Source organism: Geotrypetes seraphini, chromosome 11 (assembly GCF_902459505.1).
Source record: "Geotrypetes seraphini chromosome 11, aGeoSer1.1, whole genome shotgun sequence".
Classification (NCBI taxonomy): Eukaryota; Metazoa; Chordata; class Amphibia; order Gymnophiona; family Dermophiidae; genus Geotrypetes; species Geotrypetes seraphini.
In genome coordinates this window covers 21,905,572-21,920,175 of record NC_047094.1, presented here as the reverse complement: position 1 = coordinate 21,920,175, position 14,604 = coordinate 21,905,572, and the positions used below count along the sequence as shown (strand labels likewise).

At 48.8% G+C, this 14,604-nt stretch overlaps 1 protein-coding gene across 5 annotated transcripts in view; it reads right to left on the bottom strand.

Annotated features, from left to right (window-relative positions):
- PRKAR1B (protein kinase cAMP-dependent type I regulatory subunit beta) overlaps window positions 1–14,604 on the bottom strand; it is a 226,967-nt gene that overhangs the window by 65,265 nt on the left and 147,098 nt on the right. For all 5 annotated transcript variants that reach the window (XM_033915035.1, XM_033915033.1, XM_033915036.1 and 2 more), the window contains one exon: window positions 3,185–3,306. In XM_033915035.1, coding sequence (XP_033770926.1) covers window positions 3,185–3,306 — 122 coding nt within the window. The remainder of the gene's footprint in view (window positions 1–3,184; window positions 3,307–14,604) is intronic.

Here is a 14,604-nt window from a genome sequence, read left to right as displayed (position 1 = left end):
TGCATCCCTTCCTGGACACTGTCTGCACGCACAACTTGCTCATTTTCTATATGGTGGTTAAAGCTACAGCCTCAGCACCCTGAGGTTGTGGGTTCAAACCCACGCTGCTCCTTGTGACCCTAGGCAAGTCACTTAATCCCCCCCACTGCCCCAGGTACATTAGACAGAGAAAAATACCTGAGTATCTGAATAAATTCATGTAAACCATTCTGAGCTCCCCTGGGAGAACAGAAAATTGAATAAATAAATAATGTGAAGAGTTTCAGCTGGTAATGTGACATCATAATGCCTCATTCCACCAATGCCTAAGAGACAACCTCAGTGATGTCACAATGGCTTCATTGTTCTATACCTGGCTCACTTCGACTACATTTTGATTTCTACAGTGGTGCAGTGGTTAAAGCTACAGCCTCAGCCTCCTGAGGTTGAGGGTTCAAACCCACGCTGCTCCTTGTGACCCTGGGCAAGTCCCTTAATCCCCCCATTGTCCCAGGTATGTTAGATAGATTGTGAGCCTGCTGGGGCAGACAGGGAAAAATGCTTGAATACCTGAATAAATGCATGTAAAACCGTTCCGAGCTCCCCTGGAGAATGGTATAGAAAAGTGAATGAATGAATAATGAAACTGTTTATTGCATTATTTGCACGTTATTAAGGCGTGGATATGAGTCAAGAAGCTGCTCTTGAATCCCCACAAAACTGAAGTTCTTTGAACTGGTCAGATGATCAGTTTGATTTCATTGGGAGAGAGTTCAATTGGAAATTTTTAAAAAAGCAGTGCTCTGCTTTGATAGTGGAATTTGTGGAACTCTGACTTGAGACACGGCTTTCTTTTGCGATCCCAATCTGTTTTTTTATCAAGTTTGTCAAATGAGAAAAATTTGCTGATTCTCATCCAACAGCATTTTGCAGTTATTTTGCATGTTTTACTAACAGTGACCTAGTAAGAAGGGGGGGGTGGGGGCAGTCCACCCCAGGTGCCATCTTGGTGGGGGCGCTGGCATCTCGTCTCCTCTCCAACCAGCTGCTGGGCACACGCCTTCCCTTCCCTCCTTTGTACCTACTTAGGGCCAGATACACAAAGCTCCCACATCACGGTAAAAAATACCGTGGTGGGAGCGATTTTTCTTTTACAAGCGATGCTCAGTACAATAGTATGCAAATTCTATGCATGCTATTCGTGCGGAGAATCGCGGCTGAAAGGGGAGAGGAACTGTGCCTGGCACTTGCTCCTCTTACTGCCTGCTGGTACAGCTGACCGGAGCAGGGGATTCCTCCATCATCTGAGCCAGCAGGACTTACCAAAGCCACGGCAGCTTCAGGGAAGTCCTGCCAGCTCAGATGATCTGGGATTCCCCTTCCCCGATCAGCTCAACTGGCAGGCAGGCAGAGGCTGCTTTTTTTTTAATGGGTGCAGCTGTTGTGCTCACACAGCTGTGCCCATTAAAAAAAAATAAAGACATCACTTGAGCCCAAAACTGGAACCCCTGGCACTCCCCACCAAGCTCGCCAACACACCAGACACCAAGCCTCCCCTACCTTCCGATCCCCCCATCCACTCCAAAATAAAATCTTGGTGGTCTAAATGGGTGGGACCCTCTACCCCCAACAGGGCCCCCTTCCCCGTACCTTTTGTCAAAAATCAGGCAGGAGGGATGCCCACTCTCTCCTGCCTTGAAGAGCCACCTCTTCAAAATGGCGGCATTTCCCCCCTCCCAGTGCATCCTGGGATTCACTGGAAGGGGTCTAAGGTCCTGATTCGATCAGGTGTCTAAGGCCTTAGGTGTTTGAGGGGCCTTAGGTTCTTGAGCCAATTGGGGCCTTAGGCCCATCCCATTGCATCACTATCATGCACTGGGAGGGGCCCAAGGCTCTGATTGGCTCAAGCACCTAAGGTTCCTCCCCAGGGAGGGGCCTTAGGCACCTGAGCCAAACAGGACCTTAGACCCCTCACAGTACATCCCAGGATGCACCGGGAGGGGGAAGGGCTGCCATTTTGAAGAGGTAGGCATCTCTCATGCCTGATTTTCGACAAAAGGTATGGAGGGGGTGTTGTCATCAGTGAAGGGTCTTCGAGCTGGGGGGGCTAACCCAACCCCCTCCCCAGCCCACTAGAACTCCAGGATTTTGTTTTGGGGTGGTGGGATTGGTCAGGAAGATCAGAAGGAGTGTTGGGGGATGTCAGGGGGGTTGTGGTTTTGGGCCCTCCTGTAGACAGGGCCACATGTTTTCTAATGCTGCTGTGTTGGTGATGTGTGCGCAAAACACAAGCTCAACAGTTGCCGTCAGCTCCAGAGCTGCTGGTAATTAGCAACTGGAAACAAGGGGGGATTTTCTTTTGTGCATTGCTAGGAGAGTTCATTTAAATGCTAATGAGCTCCTAGCGATGTATTTGCAGAGGGTTCTGGAGCTTTAGGAAGAAGGGGGCGTGCGTGCGCAGGTGGGGACGGGGGTGCAGAAATGCGCCGATGCTCCCTACTCTTGCTATGCCACTGTTTGCTAACATTTGATTATTGAAATGCTTTATGACAGGTTGTCCAAGTTCAGTCCTCGAGGGACACACACAGGCCAGGTTTTCAGGGGGATCCCTAACGAATATACAAGATGGAGATATACAGGTTCATTACCTCCACTGTGTGCAACTTTCTCCAAGCATATTCATTAGGGATATCATTGGATCTATGTTCCCTTTAAGCCATGGGTGTCAAAGTCCCTCTTCGAGGGCCGCAATCCAGTCGGGTTTTCAGGATTTCCCCCATGAATATGCATGAGATCTATTTGCATACAATGAAAGCAGTGCATGCAAATAGGTCTCATGCATATTCATTGGGGAAATCCTGAAAACCCGACTAGATTCTGGCCCTCGAGGAGGGACTTTGACATCCTTATCTTAAAGGATAAGTGCCTAAGGGCTAGATCCGCGGTGTCAAAGTCCCTCCTCGAGGGCCAGAATCCAGTCGGGTTTTCAGGATTTCCCCCATGAATATGCATGAGATCTATTATAGCATACCATGAAAGCAGTGCATGCAAATAGATCTCATGCATATTCATGGGAGAAATCCTGAAAACCCGACTGGATTGCGGCCCTCGAGGAGGGACTTTGGCATCCCTGCTCTAGAAGGAAGTTCTCATTTTTATCCCCAGGGATTCCCAAGATGAGTGACGGAGCCTCTTGAGGACTGACCTCTGTGATAATGAAGAAGTCATCGCCTGGTTCACCCTGAACAACAATTTTTTCTCCGTCTTCGAACTGGACAGGCTCTAGTGCATCGGCCACGGTCAGACGCTCCCATTTGTCCAAGGATTCTAAAATTAAAGAACACAAAATGTGGGTGTGGGAAAATCCATTTCTAAGGCAGAACGATGATTAAAGCTGAAAATTCCCAGTACAAGAGTCTTAGACACTTTAGACAAACATTCAGCCGTGCTCGCCCATCAATTCCTTTTCAGGACCCTACCCTTGATACCTAAACTCAACCATCATGACCATCCCCAAACCAACCCCACCAGAAGAGTAATAAAACATTGTCACTGGGCATCAATGGGTCAATATTCAGATGCGGGGGTGAATGTGTTTTTTAAAACACTGACCAAGGCATTTCATAAATAAGCCTATTCACTGCTATCTGGATAGGCCGCAATGCAAAATATAAGTGGAGAGCACGCGTCACAAGCAGAAATAAGGACAGATGCAGCATTTTTTCTAATAGTAACATAGTAGATGACGGCAGATAAAGACCCGAATGGTCCATCCAGTCTGCCCAACCTGATTCAATTTAAAAATTTTTTTTTTTTTTTTAATTTTTTTTTCTTCTTAGCTATTTCTGGGCAAGAATCCAAAGCTTTACCCGGTACTGTGCTTGGGTTCCAACTGCCGAAATCTCTGTTAAGACTTACTCCAGCCCATCTACACCCTCCCAGCCTTAGGGGCTCGTTTTCAAAGCACTTAGACAAAGTACCCCAGATTTCTGCGGTACTTTGTGCATTTAAGTGTTTTGCAAATGAGCCCCTTAATCAACTTAACCATATGGATAGTGACTGGTATTGCTATCCGTGCAGTAGGTCAAATATCCTCACTAGAGAATGACATGGGGACATATTTTTCCCCGTCCCCGCGGGGAACTTATTTTCCCATCCCATCCCATTCCAGCGAGCTCTATTCCTGTCCCTGCCCCATTCCTGCAAGCTCCGTCCTCATCTGCACAAGCCTCAAACGCTTTCAAATCATTTGCTCGAGGCTTGTGCGGTTAAGGCTGAGCTTCCAAGAATGGGAAAGGGACATCGACAAAACTCATGGCAAAAGGACGGGGAAATTGATTTCCCGCAGGGACGGGGAAAAAATTGTCCCCTTGTCATTCTCTAATCCTCACTTCACCCTGACACTATCCAGGTAGTGCCAGAGCATTTACAGGGAATTTTCATTCTCTCAACTTGATGCTTAGCACACAAAGTTCCACGTGCAAGTTATATAATAGTGTCAGTTGCATGCATAACTTCATTTAATAATTATCTGCTTCCTGCCCACTGCTTCTTCTGGGGTCCCATGTGAGGACAGACCACCGCTCTTCATTGGTGACAGGTCAAAAGCGCGCACCGACAACCCAGCGCAGACAACTGAGCGCAAGGTGGAAGCACGCCGAAGAAAAACAGTATTTTAAAGGGCTCTGACGGGGGATGTGGGGGGGAACCCCCCCCACTTTACTTAACAGTGATATCGCCGGCATTGTGGGGGGTTTGGAGCGTTGTAACCCCTCACATTATACTGAAAACTTCACTTTTTCCCTAAAAAAAGAGGGAAAAAGTTAAGTTTCCAGTAAATGAAGGGGGTTACAACCCCCCAAACCCCCCACAACGCCGGCGCGATCTCTATTAAGTAAAGTGGGGGTGGGGTTCCCTACCAACACCCCCTGTCGGAGCCCCTTAAAATACTGTTTTTCTTCGGCGCGCTTCCGCCTTGCGATCAGTTGTCTGCGCTGGGTTGTCGGCGCGCGCTTTTGTCTATGAACCTTGCATGTTGAAGCCATTTGGTGCCAGCTATTCAGGAGCAGAGAAATTGAAACATATGAATCACAATTAACACTGCTTTTGTGGTATCGGTTCGGGCAGACCTGGCTCTACTGATGATATGGAATTGGAAGCTGACTCAGACCGTGTCATTTCCCTAAAAGGAGCTCCGCTCGGTTCACATAAAAATCAATGAGCAAGATATAGCATGGTAAGATTAGAGAAAAAAATAACTTATTAATGTATACCCTCATTCGACATCCTAGAGAGAAGATCACTAATTTTACTTCCAGCAATTTTCTGAATACCGTTGAAATAACAATGCTTTCATAGATTTACGAAAAATCAGAAAGGAGAGAAGAGCTCTAACACAAGAGGGAATCCCATTCCACATCGCTGTAAAAGTATATGAAAAAGATCGCGGAATATTGCCAATAGATTTTATTCCTTTTAAAAATGGAAAGGACAGTTTGAATTTCTGCGAGTTTCTTGAATCAGAAGATCGTTGAGCATTCAGAGACAGCGGTATTAAAGATGTAAATAGTCCATGTATGATTTTTAAAACCATGGAAGTGCATTTAAACTTTATTCTAAGATAGGCAGGGAGCCAGTGAAGATTTCTCAAGAGGGGAGACACATGGCCAAATTTTCTCTTTCCAAATAGTAGTTTTGCTGCCGTATTCTGGATTAATTGCAACCGTTTTAAATTTCCCTTACTCAAGCCTATATAAAGAGAATTACAGTAATCTAATTGTACAGCAGAGTGTTGCTGATGGAAGAGTTGTCTAACTTTTCTTAGCATTCATTCGTAAGCTGAAAAAAACCATTTCTTTGAAAGGTGATTAACCTGACGTTGAAATGACAATGAAGAATCCAATATTTTTCTCAGAACTCTACATGAAAATTCAATTTTCAAGGACTCTCCAGATTTCCAGAAAGAGGTAACTGTTCAATTTTTGGGCCAAACCATAATAATTTTGTCTTGGCTGCATTAAGTTTCATTTGAACAGAAGTCGCCCATGTTTGCAGTCTGGAAATACAAGTGTTTATATTTAATTCAAAGTTACGCAGTTTTAGATCTACTTCTAACACAGTGAAAATATAATCCGCGTATGTGAAAATTGTTTCAAAAGCGGCCAAACTGAGGGGTCCTTTTACTAAGGCACGCTAGCCATTTTAGCACGCGCTAAATATTAGCGTTTGCTAAATGCTAACGCGCCCATCACAGTGTATGGATGCGTTAGCGAGCGCGTGCTAAAACGGCGAGCGCGCCTTAGTAAAAGGATCCCTGAGTTTCTTTAATGAATAAATAAATGATGACGAGATTAATTAAGAAAGAGGAGAGAAGTGCATTGATGTGCATGAATGTGTGAAGGATGATAATAACGAGATGGAAAAGTATGGTGTGCATAGAATGAATGGTGTGATCCATAAGGTTGAATTAAAGGAGAGCCGTGATGGTGAATATATTCGAACCCACGGGGTTAAACAGAGAAGTAGAATGGCGAGCATTTGGGGGATCATGATTTAACCAGGGTGGTCCAGGTTGGTGGTTTTCTCTTTAAAATTCTCTTCAAAATTACTTTTAATGTTTGTAATTGCTATTCTGTGAGGAGCACTGACCTATCAGGAGGGTAGGAGGTGGGGTTTAGATGGGTCGCGTTCTGATTGGGTGGATGTTGTATAAAAAGGAGTGGAGTTTGTAGGGTCAGCGTCTTAGCAAGAGCGGTTGAAGTAAAAACAGGTACTGTGTGTTAGCGTGTGCCAGAATTTTAGATAAGAGTAGCAGAGATAGTTAGAACATTGGGTACACTGTTTGTATTGTTTTTATGTTTTGCAAAAAGACAAAAAGTATTTAAAAGAGATTTTTAAAAAAGAAAAGAAAAAAAAAAGAGAGAGTATTATATTCATAGATTACAGGGACCAGTGCAATGATTGAGAATTGAGCCGTATCAGTAGTGGGCTAAAATTTTGCTTCACCCAGCGGTCTCATAAGCTAAAAACAGTTCTCTGAGCACTGAGAAGTGTTAGAAGGTGTGTGTTAAAATCACCTGTGTGCACATATAGTTATATCTGTTTGGAATATATTATGCGACCAGTGGTGAGAAATTTTGACCACTGGAGAGAAATCCCTAATGTTGACTACCGTATTTTCACGCATATAACGCGCGCGTTATACGCGTTTTTACCTACCGCGCATACCCCTCGCGCGTTATATGCGTGAGCGCGGTATACGAAAGTTTTAAAACATAATTCCCACCCCACCCGACGCCCGATTCACCCCCCCAGCAGGACCACTCGCACCCCCACCCCGAACGACCACTCGCACGCGCTCCCACCCGCACCCGCATCCACGATCGGAGCAAGAGGGAGCCCAAGCCCTCTTGCCCGGCCGACTCCCCGACGTCCGATACATCCCCCCCCCCCCCGGCAGGACCACTCGCACCCCCACCCCGAAGGACCGCCGACTTCCCGACAATATCGGGCCAGAAGGGAGCCCAAACCCTCCTGGCCACGGCGACCCCCTAACCCCACCCCGCACTACATTACGGGCAGGAGGGATCCCAGGCCCTCCTGCCCTCGACGCAAACCCCCCTCCCCCCCAACGACCGTCCCCCCCCCAAGAACCTCCGACCGCCCCCCCAGTCGACCCGCGACCCCCCTGGCCGACCCCCACGACCCCCCCACCCCCCTTCCCCGTACCTTTGGAAGTTGGCCGGACAGACGGGAGCCAAACCCGCCTGTCCGGCAGGCAGCCAACGAAGGAATGAGGCCGGATTGGCCCATCCGTCCTAAAGCTCCGCCTACTGGTGGGGCCTAAGGCGCGTGGGCCAATCAGAATAGGCCCTGGAGCCTTAGGTCCCACCTGGGGGCGCGGCCTGAGGCACATGGTCGGGTTGGGCCCATGTGCCTCAGGCCGCGCCCCCAGGTGGGACCTAAGGCTCCAGGGCCTATTCTGATTGGCCCACGCGCCTTAGGCCCCACCAGTAGGCGGAGCTTTAGGACGGATGGGCCAATCCGGCCTCATTCCTTCGTTGGCTGCCTGCCGGACAGGCGGGTTTGGCTCCCGTCTGTCCGGCCAACTACCAAAGGTACGGGGAAGGGGGGTGGGGGGGTCGTGGGGGTCGCCAGGGGGGTCGCGGGTCGGCTGGGGGGGCGGTCGGAGGTTCTTGGGGGGGCGGTCGTTGGGGGGGAGGGGGGTTTGCGTCGAGGGCAGGAGGGCCTGGGATCCCTCCTGCCCGTAATGTAGTGCGGGGTGGGGTTAGGGGGTCGCCGTGGCCAGGAGGGTTTGGGCTCCCTTCTGGCCCAACTACCAAAGGTACGGGGAAGGGGGGTGGGGGCGTCGTGGGGGTCGCGGGTCGGCTGGGGGGGCGGTCGGAGGTTCTTGGGGGGGGGGGGGTCGTTGGGGGGGAGGGGGGGTTGCGTCGAGGGCAGGAGGGCCTGGGATCCCTCCTGCCCGTAATGTAGTGCGGGGTGGGGGTGGGGGGTCGCCCTGGCCAGGAGGGTTTGGGCTCCCTCCTGGCCCGATATTGTCGGGGAGTCGGCGGTCCTTCGGGGTGGGGGTGCGAATGGTCCTGCCGGGGGGGGGGGAGATGAATCGGACGTCGGGGGGGGGTGAACGGAGAGTCGGGACAGCGCACGGAGAGGCGGGGCAGTGCACGGAAGTCAGGGGGGTGAACGGAGAGTCGGGACAGCGCACGGAAAGTCAGGGCAGTGCACGGAAGTCAGGGGGGGTGAAGGGAGAGTCGGGACAGCGCACGGAAAGTCAGGGCAGTGCACGGAAGTCAGGGGGGGTGAAGGGAGAGTCGGGACAGCGCACGGAAAGTCAGGGCAGTGCATGGAAGTCAGGGGGGGTGAACGGAGAGTCGGGACAGCGCACGGAGAGGCGGGGCAGTGCACGGAAGTCAGGGGGGGTGAACGGAGAGTCGGGACAGCGCACGGAGAGGCGGGGCAGTGCACGGAAGTCAGGGGGGGTGAACGGAGAATCGGGACAGCGCACGGAAAGTCGGGGCAGTGCACGGAAGTCAGGGGGGGGTGAACGGAGAGTCGGGACAGCGCACGGAGAGGCGGGGCAGTGCACGGAAGTCAGGGGGGGTGAACGGAGAGTCGGGACAGCGCACGGAGAGGCGGGGCAGTGCACGGAAGTCAGGGGGGGTGAACGGAGAGTCGGGACAGCGCACGGAGAGGCGGGGCAGAGCACGGAAGCCAGGGGGGTGAACGGAGAGTCGGGCAGCATGCGCGGTATAATCGTGAGCGCGTTATACCAAAGTTTTTGTGCTTATCATCGTGATTTCTGCGCGCTATACACGTGTGCGCGTTTTATACGGGTGCGTGTTATTTGCGTGAAAATACGGTAACCTGATAACAGGCCTTGAGGTCTAGATAAATCTCCTGAATCTCCAGGAACTAGCGTTCCACCTTTTCTGTTTACACATTCTCTCTATTACCTCAAGTGCGGAACAGTTATAGTTGAAGTTTAGGACTTTACTGCAAGCCCATTTGTTTTCTCAAGCTTCTGGTCCCCCAGAACACTGGGCGCAGGAGCCCTGGCGCTGTCTTCTCCGTGTCCTCATGTTCCCGTTCTTTCTCGTCAGCATTTGGAGTTCCTTTCTTTAAAGTTTTGTCATAAGAACATAAGAATTGCCGCTGCTGGGTCAGACTAGTGGTCCATCATGCCTAGCAGTCCGCTCACGTGGCGGCCCCAAGGCCAAAGACCAGTGCTCTAAATGAGTCCAGCCTCAACTGCGTACATTCCAGTTTAGCAGGAACTTGTCCAACTTTGTCTTGAATCCCTGGAGGGTGTTTTCCCCTATAACAGACTCCGGAAGAGCGTTCCAGTTTTCTACCACTCTCTGGATGAAGAAGAACTTCCTTACGTTTGTACGGAATCTAGACCAAGATTGACAGCATCGCTTTAATTTTCTAAACTGCTCTGTTTGGCGACATCAGAAGGGTGGTATATCAAGTCCGCGTCACACATAAACATATACAGCCGTGCATCAAAAAAAGAAAATACTTCTGTATCACTTTAATTCACCGAGAGAAGAACCAGAAACTGCTTAGAATTACATTTCCCTTTAATCTCAAGTTTAGGCATTTCATGTAAATTATAGTGCTTAAAGTTAGCGAGCTTAAAATTAATTAGAATGACACCTCTGTCTATTAAGTCATCCAATAACAAGATGCAGCAGTACAAAGGAATTTGCCAGTGAACTATTTAGAACATGCATCTATATTTTCTGCTGTGCAAAAGAGAACTCTGGAGCCATTGAGGACATGGATTAACATGCCTAACTTGTCTGAAAATTGCATGCCTTGCTGTGGGTGAAAGTATGCCGGTGGTTTCACAACATGCATACTTTTAGCCACGAGTCGGGGCAGCGATCCCAGGGGCAGGTTTCAGATGGGGGTTGGGAAACAGCATATGGAGATTGAGCCTCATCTCCCGTCCAGAATCTGCCATAGAAAAACCCAAATGCAAAATCCCTCTTGACAATTTTCACGGGGAAAGTACATGCAACCCCCCCCCCCCCACTTTGACCCTTGCTAGAGAAAGGGGGGCGCACTCTCGGGTGCCGCTGAGAACTGGAGAAACTCAACACAGCCTAGAGGGTTGTCTGGTCACGTGAAAATGCCAGTGCTTAAGGATCATGATAGTACTATAGTCCAGTAAATAACATTCTCACATATCAATGTTTTTCTAATTAAACTAAAGTTAACTGATCTGCGTTTATATCTGACCCTATCAACTTATAAAAGAACTATATTCATTGTCATTCCCTCTTTACTCCCCTAGTTTCCAAGTTTCTTTATTTTTTGACTAGACTTTAAGCCCGTTACATTAACAGGTGCTAGAATAGATGTGTGTCTATCTTTTTTTCTTTCTCTCTCCTTGGCCGCTTTCTGTCTGTCTTTCTTTCTTTCTTTCTGTCTCTCTCTTTCCTTGGCTGTCCACCACCACCCCTTGCCTTCTCCCCCTGTCCAGCAGTAGCTCTTCTCCCTTCCTTTTACCTCCCCCTGTCCAGCAGCAGCCCTTCTCCCTTCGTTTTACCTCCTACCTATCCAGCAGTACCTCTTCCCTGCTCCCCCTGTCCAGCAGCACTCCTTACCTGCTCCTCCAGTCCCTCTTCCCTGCTCCCCCTGCAGCCAGCTTCCTGGTGTCTTTGAACCGCTGATGCTCCTCTTCAAAGCAGCCTGCTGAGGATCATGGCCGGCTGTAGAGAACCTTGCAGACCACTCTGCACCTCGGTAGCACGTTCCCTCTGATGCGATCGCCGCGATCCTTAGCAGGCTGCTTTGAAGAGGAACAGCGCCGTCGGCAGCGGTTGGTGAGTGAGGGCGGGAGGGGAGAGTCACCGGCGTGTTTCCTGCCTCCATGTTCCAAAATGGAAGTCGGCATGCAGGGACACAGCACGGCGGCAGCTATCACAAAACCCTAAGTGCGCATGCGCGCTTAGGGTTTTATTATAGAGGATATACCATTTATCAAACTGATACCTAAACGGTTTACAATGGAATCAATAGAGTTTTCTAAGCGGAGATCTGGCAGAAAAGCGTTCCATAATGAAGGGGCAGTAACTGAGAAAATGGATTTACGGGCTGTGTCATAAAATAGTTCGCTTATAGAAGGGATAGCACAAAGGATCAGAAGTTTGTCTATAGAAGCCGGTGAGTTGGAATGTTTGGTTTTGAATGTAATTAGAAGTATTTTGTAGGATAAACGGTGTGTTTTCCCATCTGAGTTGCATGTATAAATCACTTTTGTCCTGTATGTCTGTCGTATTTATATTGTAAGCTCTTTGGGCAGGGACCGTCTCTTGCATAGCTGTTGTCCGGCAGCACTTTAGAAATAACAGTAGTAGTAAATAGAAAGTTTAAAAATTTTACTTTTCTTTTCCTGAAGTTCAGTCCACAAATGCCCTTCCCAGGATCCCATCAGTCCCCTGGGTCCCCATGACCTCCCTGGTCCCTAAAAAAACAGAGGTGGGACTTCCTATTGCTCTGACAAACTCTCCTTTTGCACACTGGAATCTTTCAGCCCCTCAAAGGTCGCTCTCTTTACCTCAGAGACGAAACTGCAGTGATTCATAAGAACATAAGAAGTTGCCTCCGCTGGGTCAGACCAGGGGTCCATCGCGCCTAGCAGTCTGCTCCCGCGGCGGCCCATGAGGTCCATGACCTGTAAGTGATCCTTTGTCTAAAACCCTTTAATCCCCATTTTTCTTCTATCTATACCCTTCCATAATCCTATCTCTACTTCTATCTATATCCCTCAATCCCCGTATCCTTCAGGAACTTGTCCAATCCCTCTTTGAATCCCCTTAATGTACTCTGTCCTATCACATCCTCCGGAAGCGCATTCCAAGTGTCCACCACCCTCTGAGTGAAGAAAAATTTCCTAGCATTGGTTCTAAACCTGTACCCTTTCAGTTTCTCCGAGTGCCCCCTTGTTCTTGTAGTTCCCAATAGGCTGAAGAATCTGTCCCTTTCCACCTTCTCCATGCCCTTCATGATCTTGTAAGTCTCTATCATGTCTCCTCTGAGTCTCTGCTTCTCCAGGGTGAAGAGCCCCAGCCTTTCTAGCCTCTCTGCGTATCATTCTTGCCGCTCTTCTCCGAACCCTCTCAAGTATCTCCATGTCCTTCTTCAGGTACGGCGACCAATATTGGACACAGTACTCCAGATGTGATCATATCATCGCACGATACAGCGGCATGATGACTTCCTTCGTTCTAGTTGTGAAACCCTTCTTAATAATACCTAACATTCTGTTTGCCTTCTTCGAGGCTGCTGCGCATTGTGCCGTTGACTTCATTGTTGTATCCACCAGCACACCCAAGTCTCTTTCAAGGTTACTTCCCTCTAGTACTAACCCCCCCATTTGGCATCTGAACATCAGATTCCTTTTCCCTATATGCATGACCTTGCATTTCTCTACATTGAAGTTCATCTGCCATTTATTCGCCCACTCCTCCAGTTTGTTCAGGGTCCCTTTGTAGGTCCTCGCATTCTTCCGCAGTTCTAACCCTGCTACAGAGTTTAGTGTCATCCGCAAATTTTATAACTTCACACTTCATCTACGACACTTTTTTCCCTTCTTGTCCTGGTGCAGGAAGGCTCACCTCCTTTCCCTCTAACTCTCCCTGCCCCCAGAAGGCAGGTGCATCTGAAAGTGAACCTGTTCTTCACATGCTTCCTCCAGACTCAAGATTTAGAGATAAGCGAATTTAACATTGATGGCTCAGGTTAGAAGTAACAACAGACAAGGTAGGTGATGAAGTCCGCGAACAGTGTTTTGTAGCTATACGGGGAAGAGCCTATATTAGAATACATATATTCTAATCTGCTGTGCACTGACGTCTATCGCACAAGTCATCGTCAGCTCTGGCACCCTTCCTACATCCTGTAACCCAATGTCTCGCAAACTTTGCAAAGCCGCAGCACGCTAAACGTGGTAGCCACGGCTCGAGGGCATCCGGAAGTGCGCCACCGCGATGATGTCATGCATGCATTACGTCAACGTCCCCACATGCGCGAAGGCTCTCCAGACGGGGCCCTGAGCCGCCAGTGGGGGGTGCCGGAAAGGAAGCGCCGTGGATAGGAGAGGTGCTGGTGCCGGCTTACTGCCTACAGGATGGACCTCTCGCCGCAAGAGGCACATCCTGTAGGCAGTCAGCCGGCGCTTCTCTTCCTCCCCGGCATCTCGCAGCACAGCTGGAATCTCAGGCAGCACAGAGTTTGCGATATACCGCTGTAACCATTAACAAGCATATAGTCCATTCATTAATTTTGCCTTTAAGGCCTAACCCCACCGACTTGTAAAGCGCCATATTTGTCCATCATTCCCTCTGTAACCCTGACCCTCTCTACCTCTTCATCCCTTTGAATTTCCCTACATGAACTGCATATATTTATTCACCTATTTTATCCCGTGTATCTATCACAGTTAGACTGTAAACTCTTTTGAGCAGGGCCCGTCTCTTGCGTGTTTAAGGTACAACACTGCGTACGTCTGGTAGCGCTATAGAAATAATATATAGTAGTAGTTATAGTGGTTGTGGTAGCTTTCTGCATTGGGCTCCACAGATAATTATCACATGCTAGAAGCATTAGTGGGAGTGTGTGACACAGTGGTTAGAACTACAGCCTCAGCACCCTGAGGTTGTGGGTTCAAATCCCATGCTGCTCCTTGTGACCCTGGGCAAGTCACTTAATCACCCATTGCCCAGGTACATTAGGAAGAGTGTGAGCCCACTGGGACAGACAGAGAAAATGCTTGAGTACCTGAATGTAAACCACTTAGACTATAAGCGGTATATAAATGCTAAAAATAAATAAATAAGTAGGGACTGTAGCTCTGCATAGCTTGCGGCTCTTCAAGAAATCAATTTATAGCTGTATCACAGTTTGTTTTATGTTACTTAAGCTACTACTACTATTAATTATTTCTTTAGCGCTACCAGATGCACCCAGCGCTTTACAGAGTCACAAAGAAGACAGTCCCTGCTTGAAGAGCTTACAATCTAAACAGATAAGACAGACAAACAGGATTTCATGGATACAGTTAAGGGGAACGGTTAATCAGCTGGCTGGGTTGGA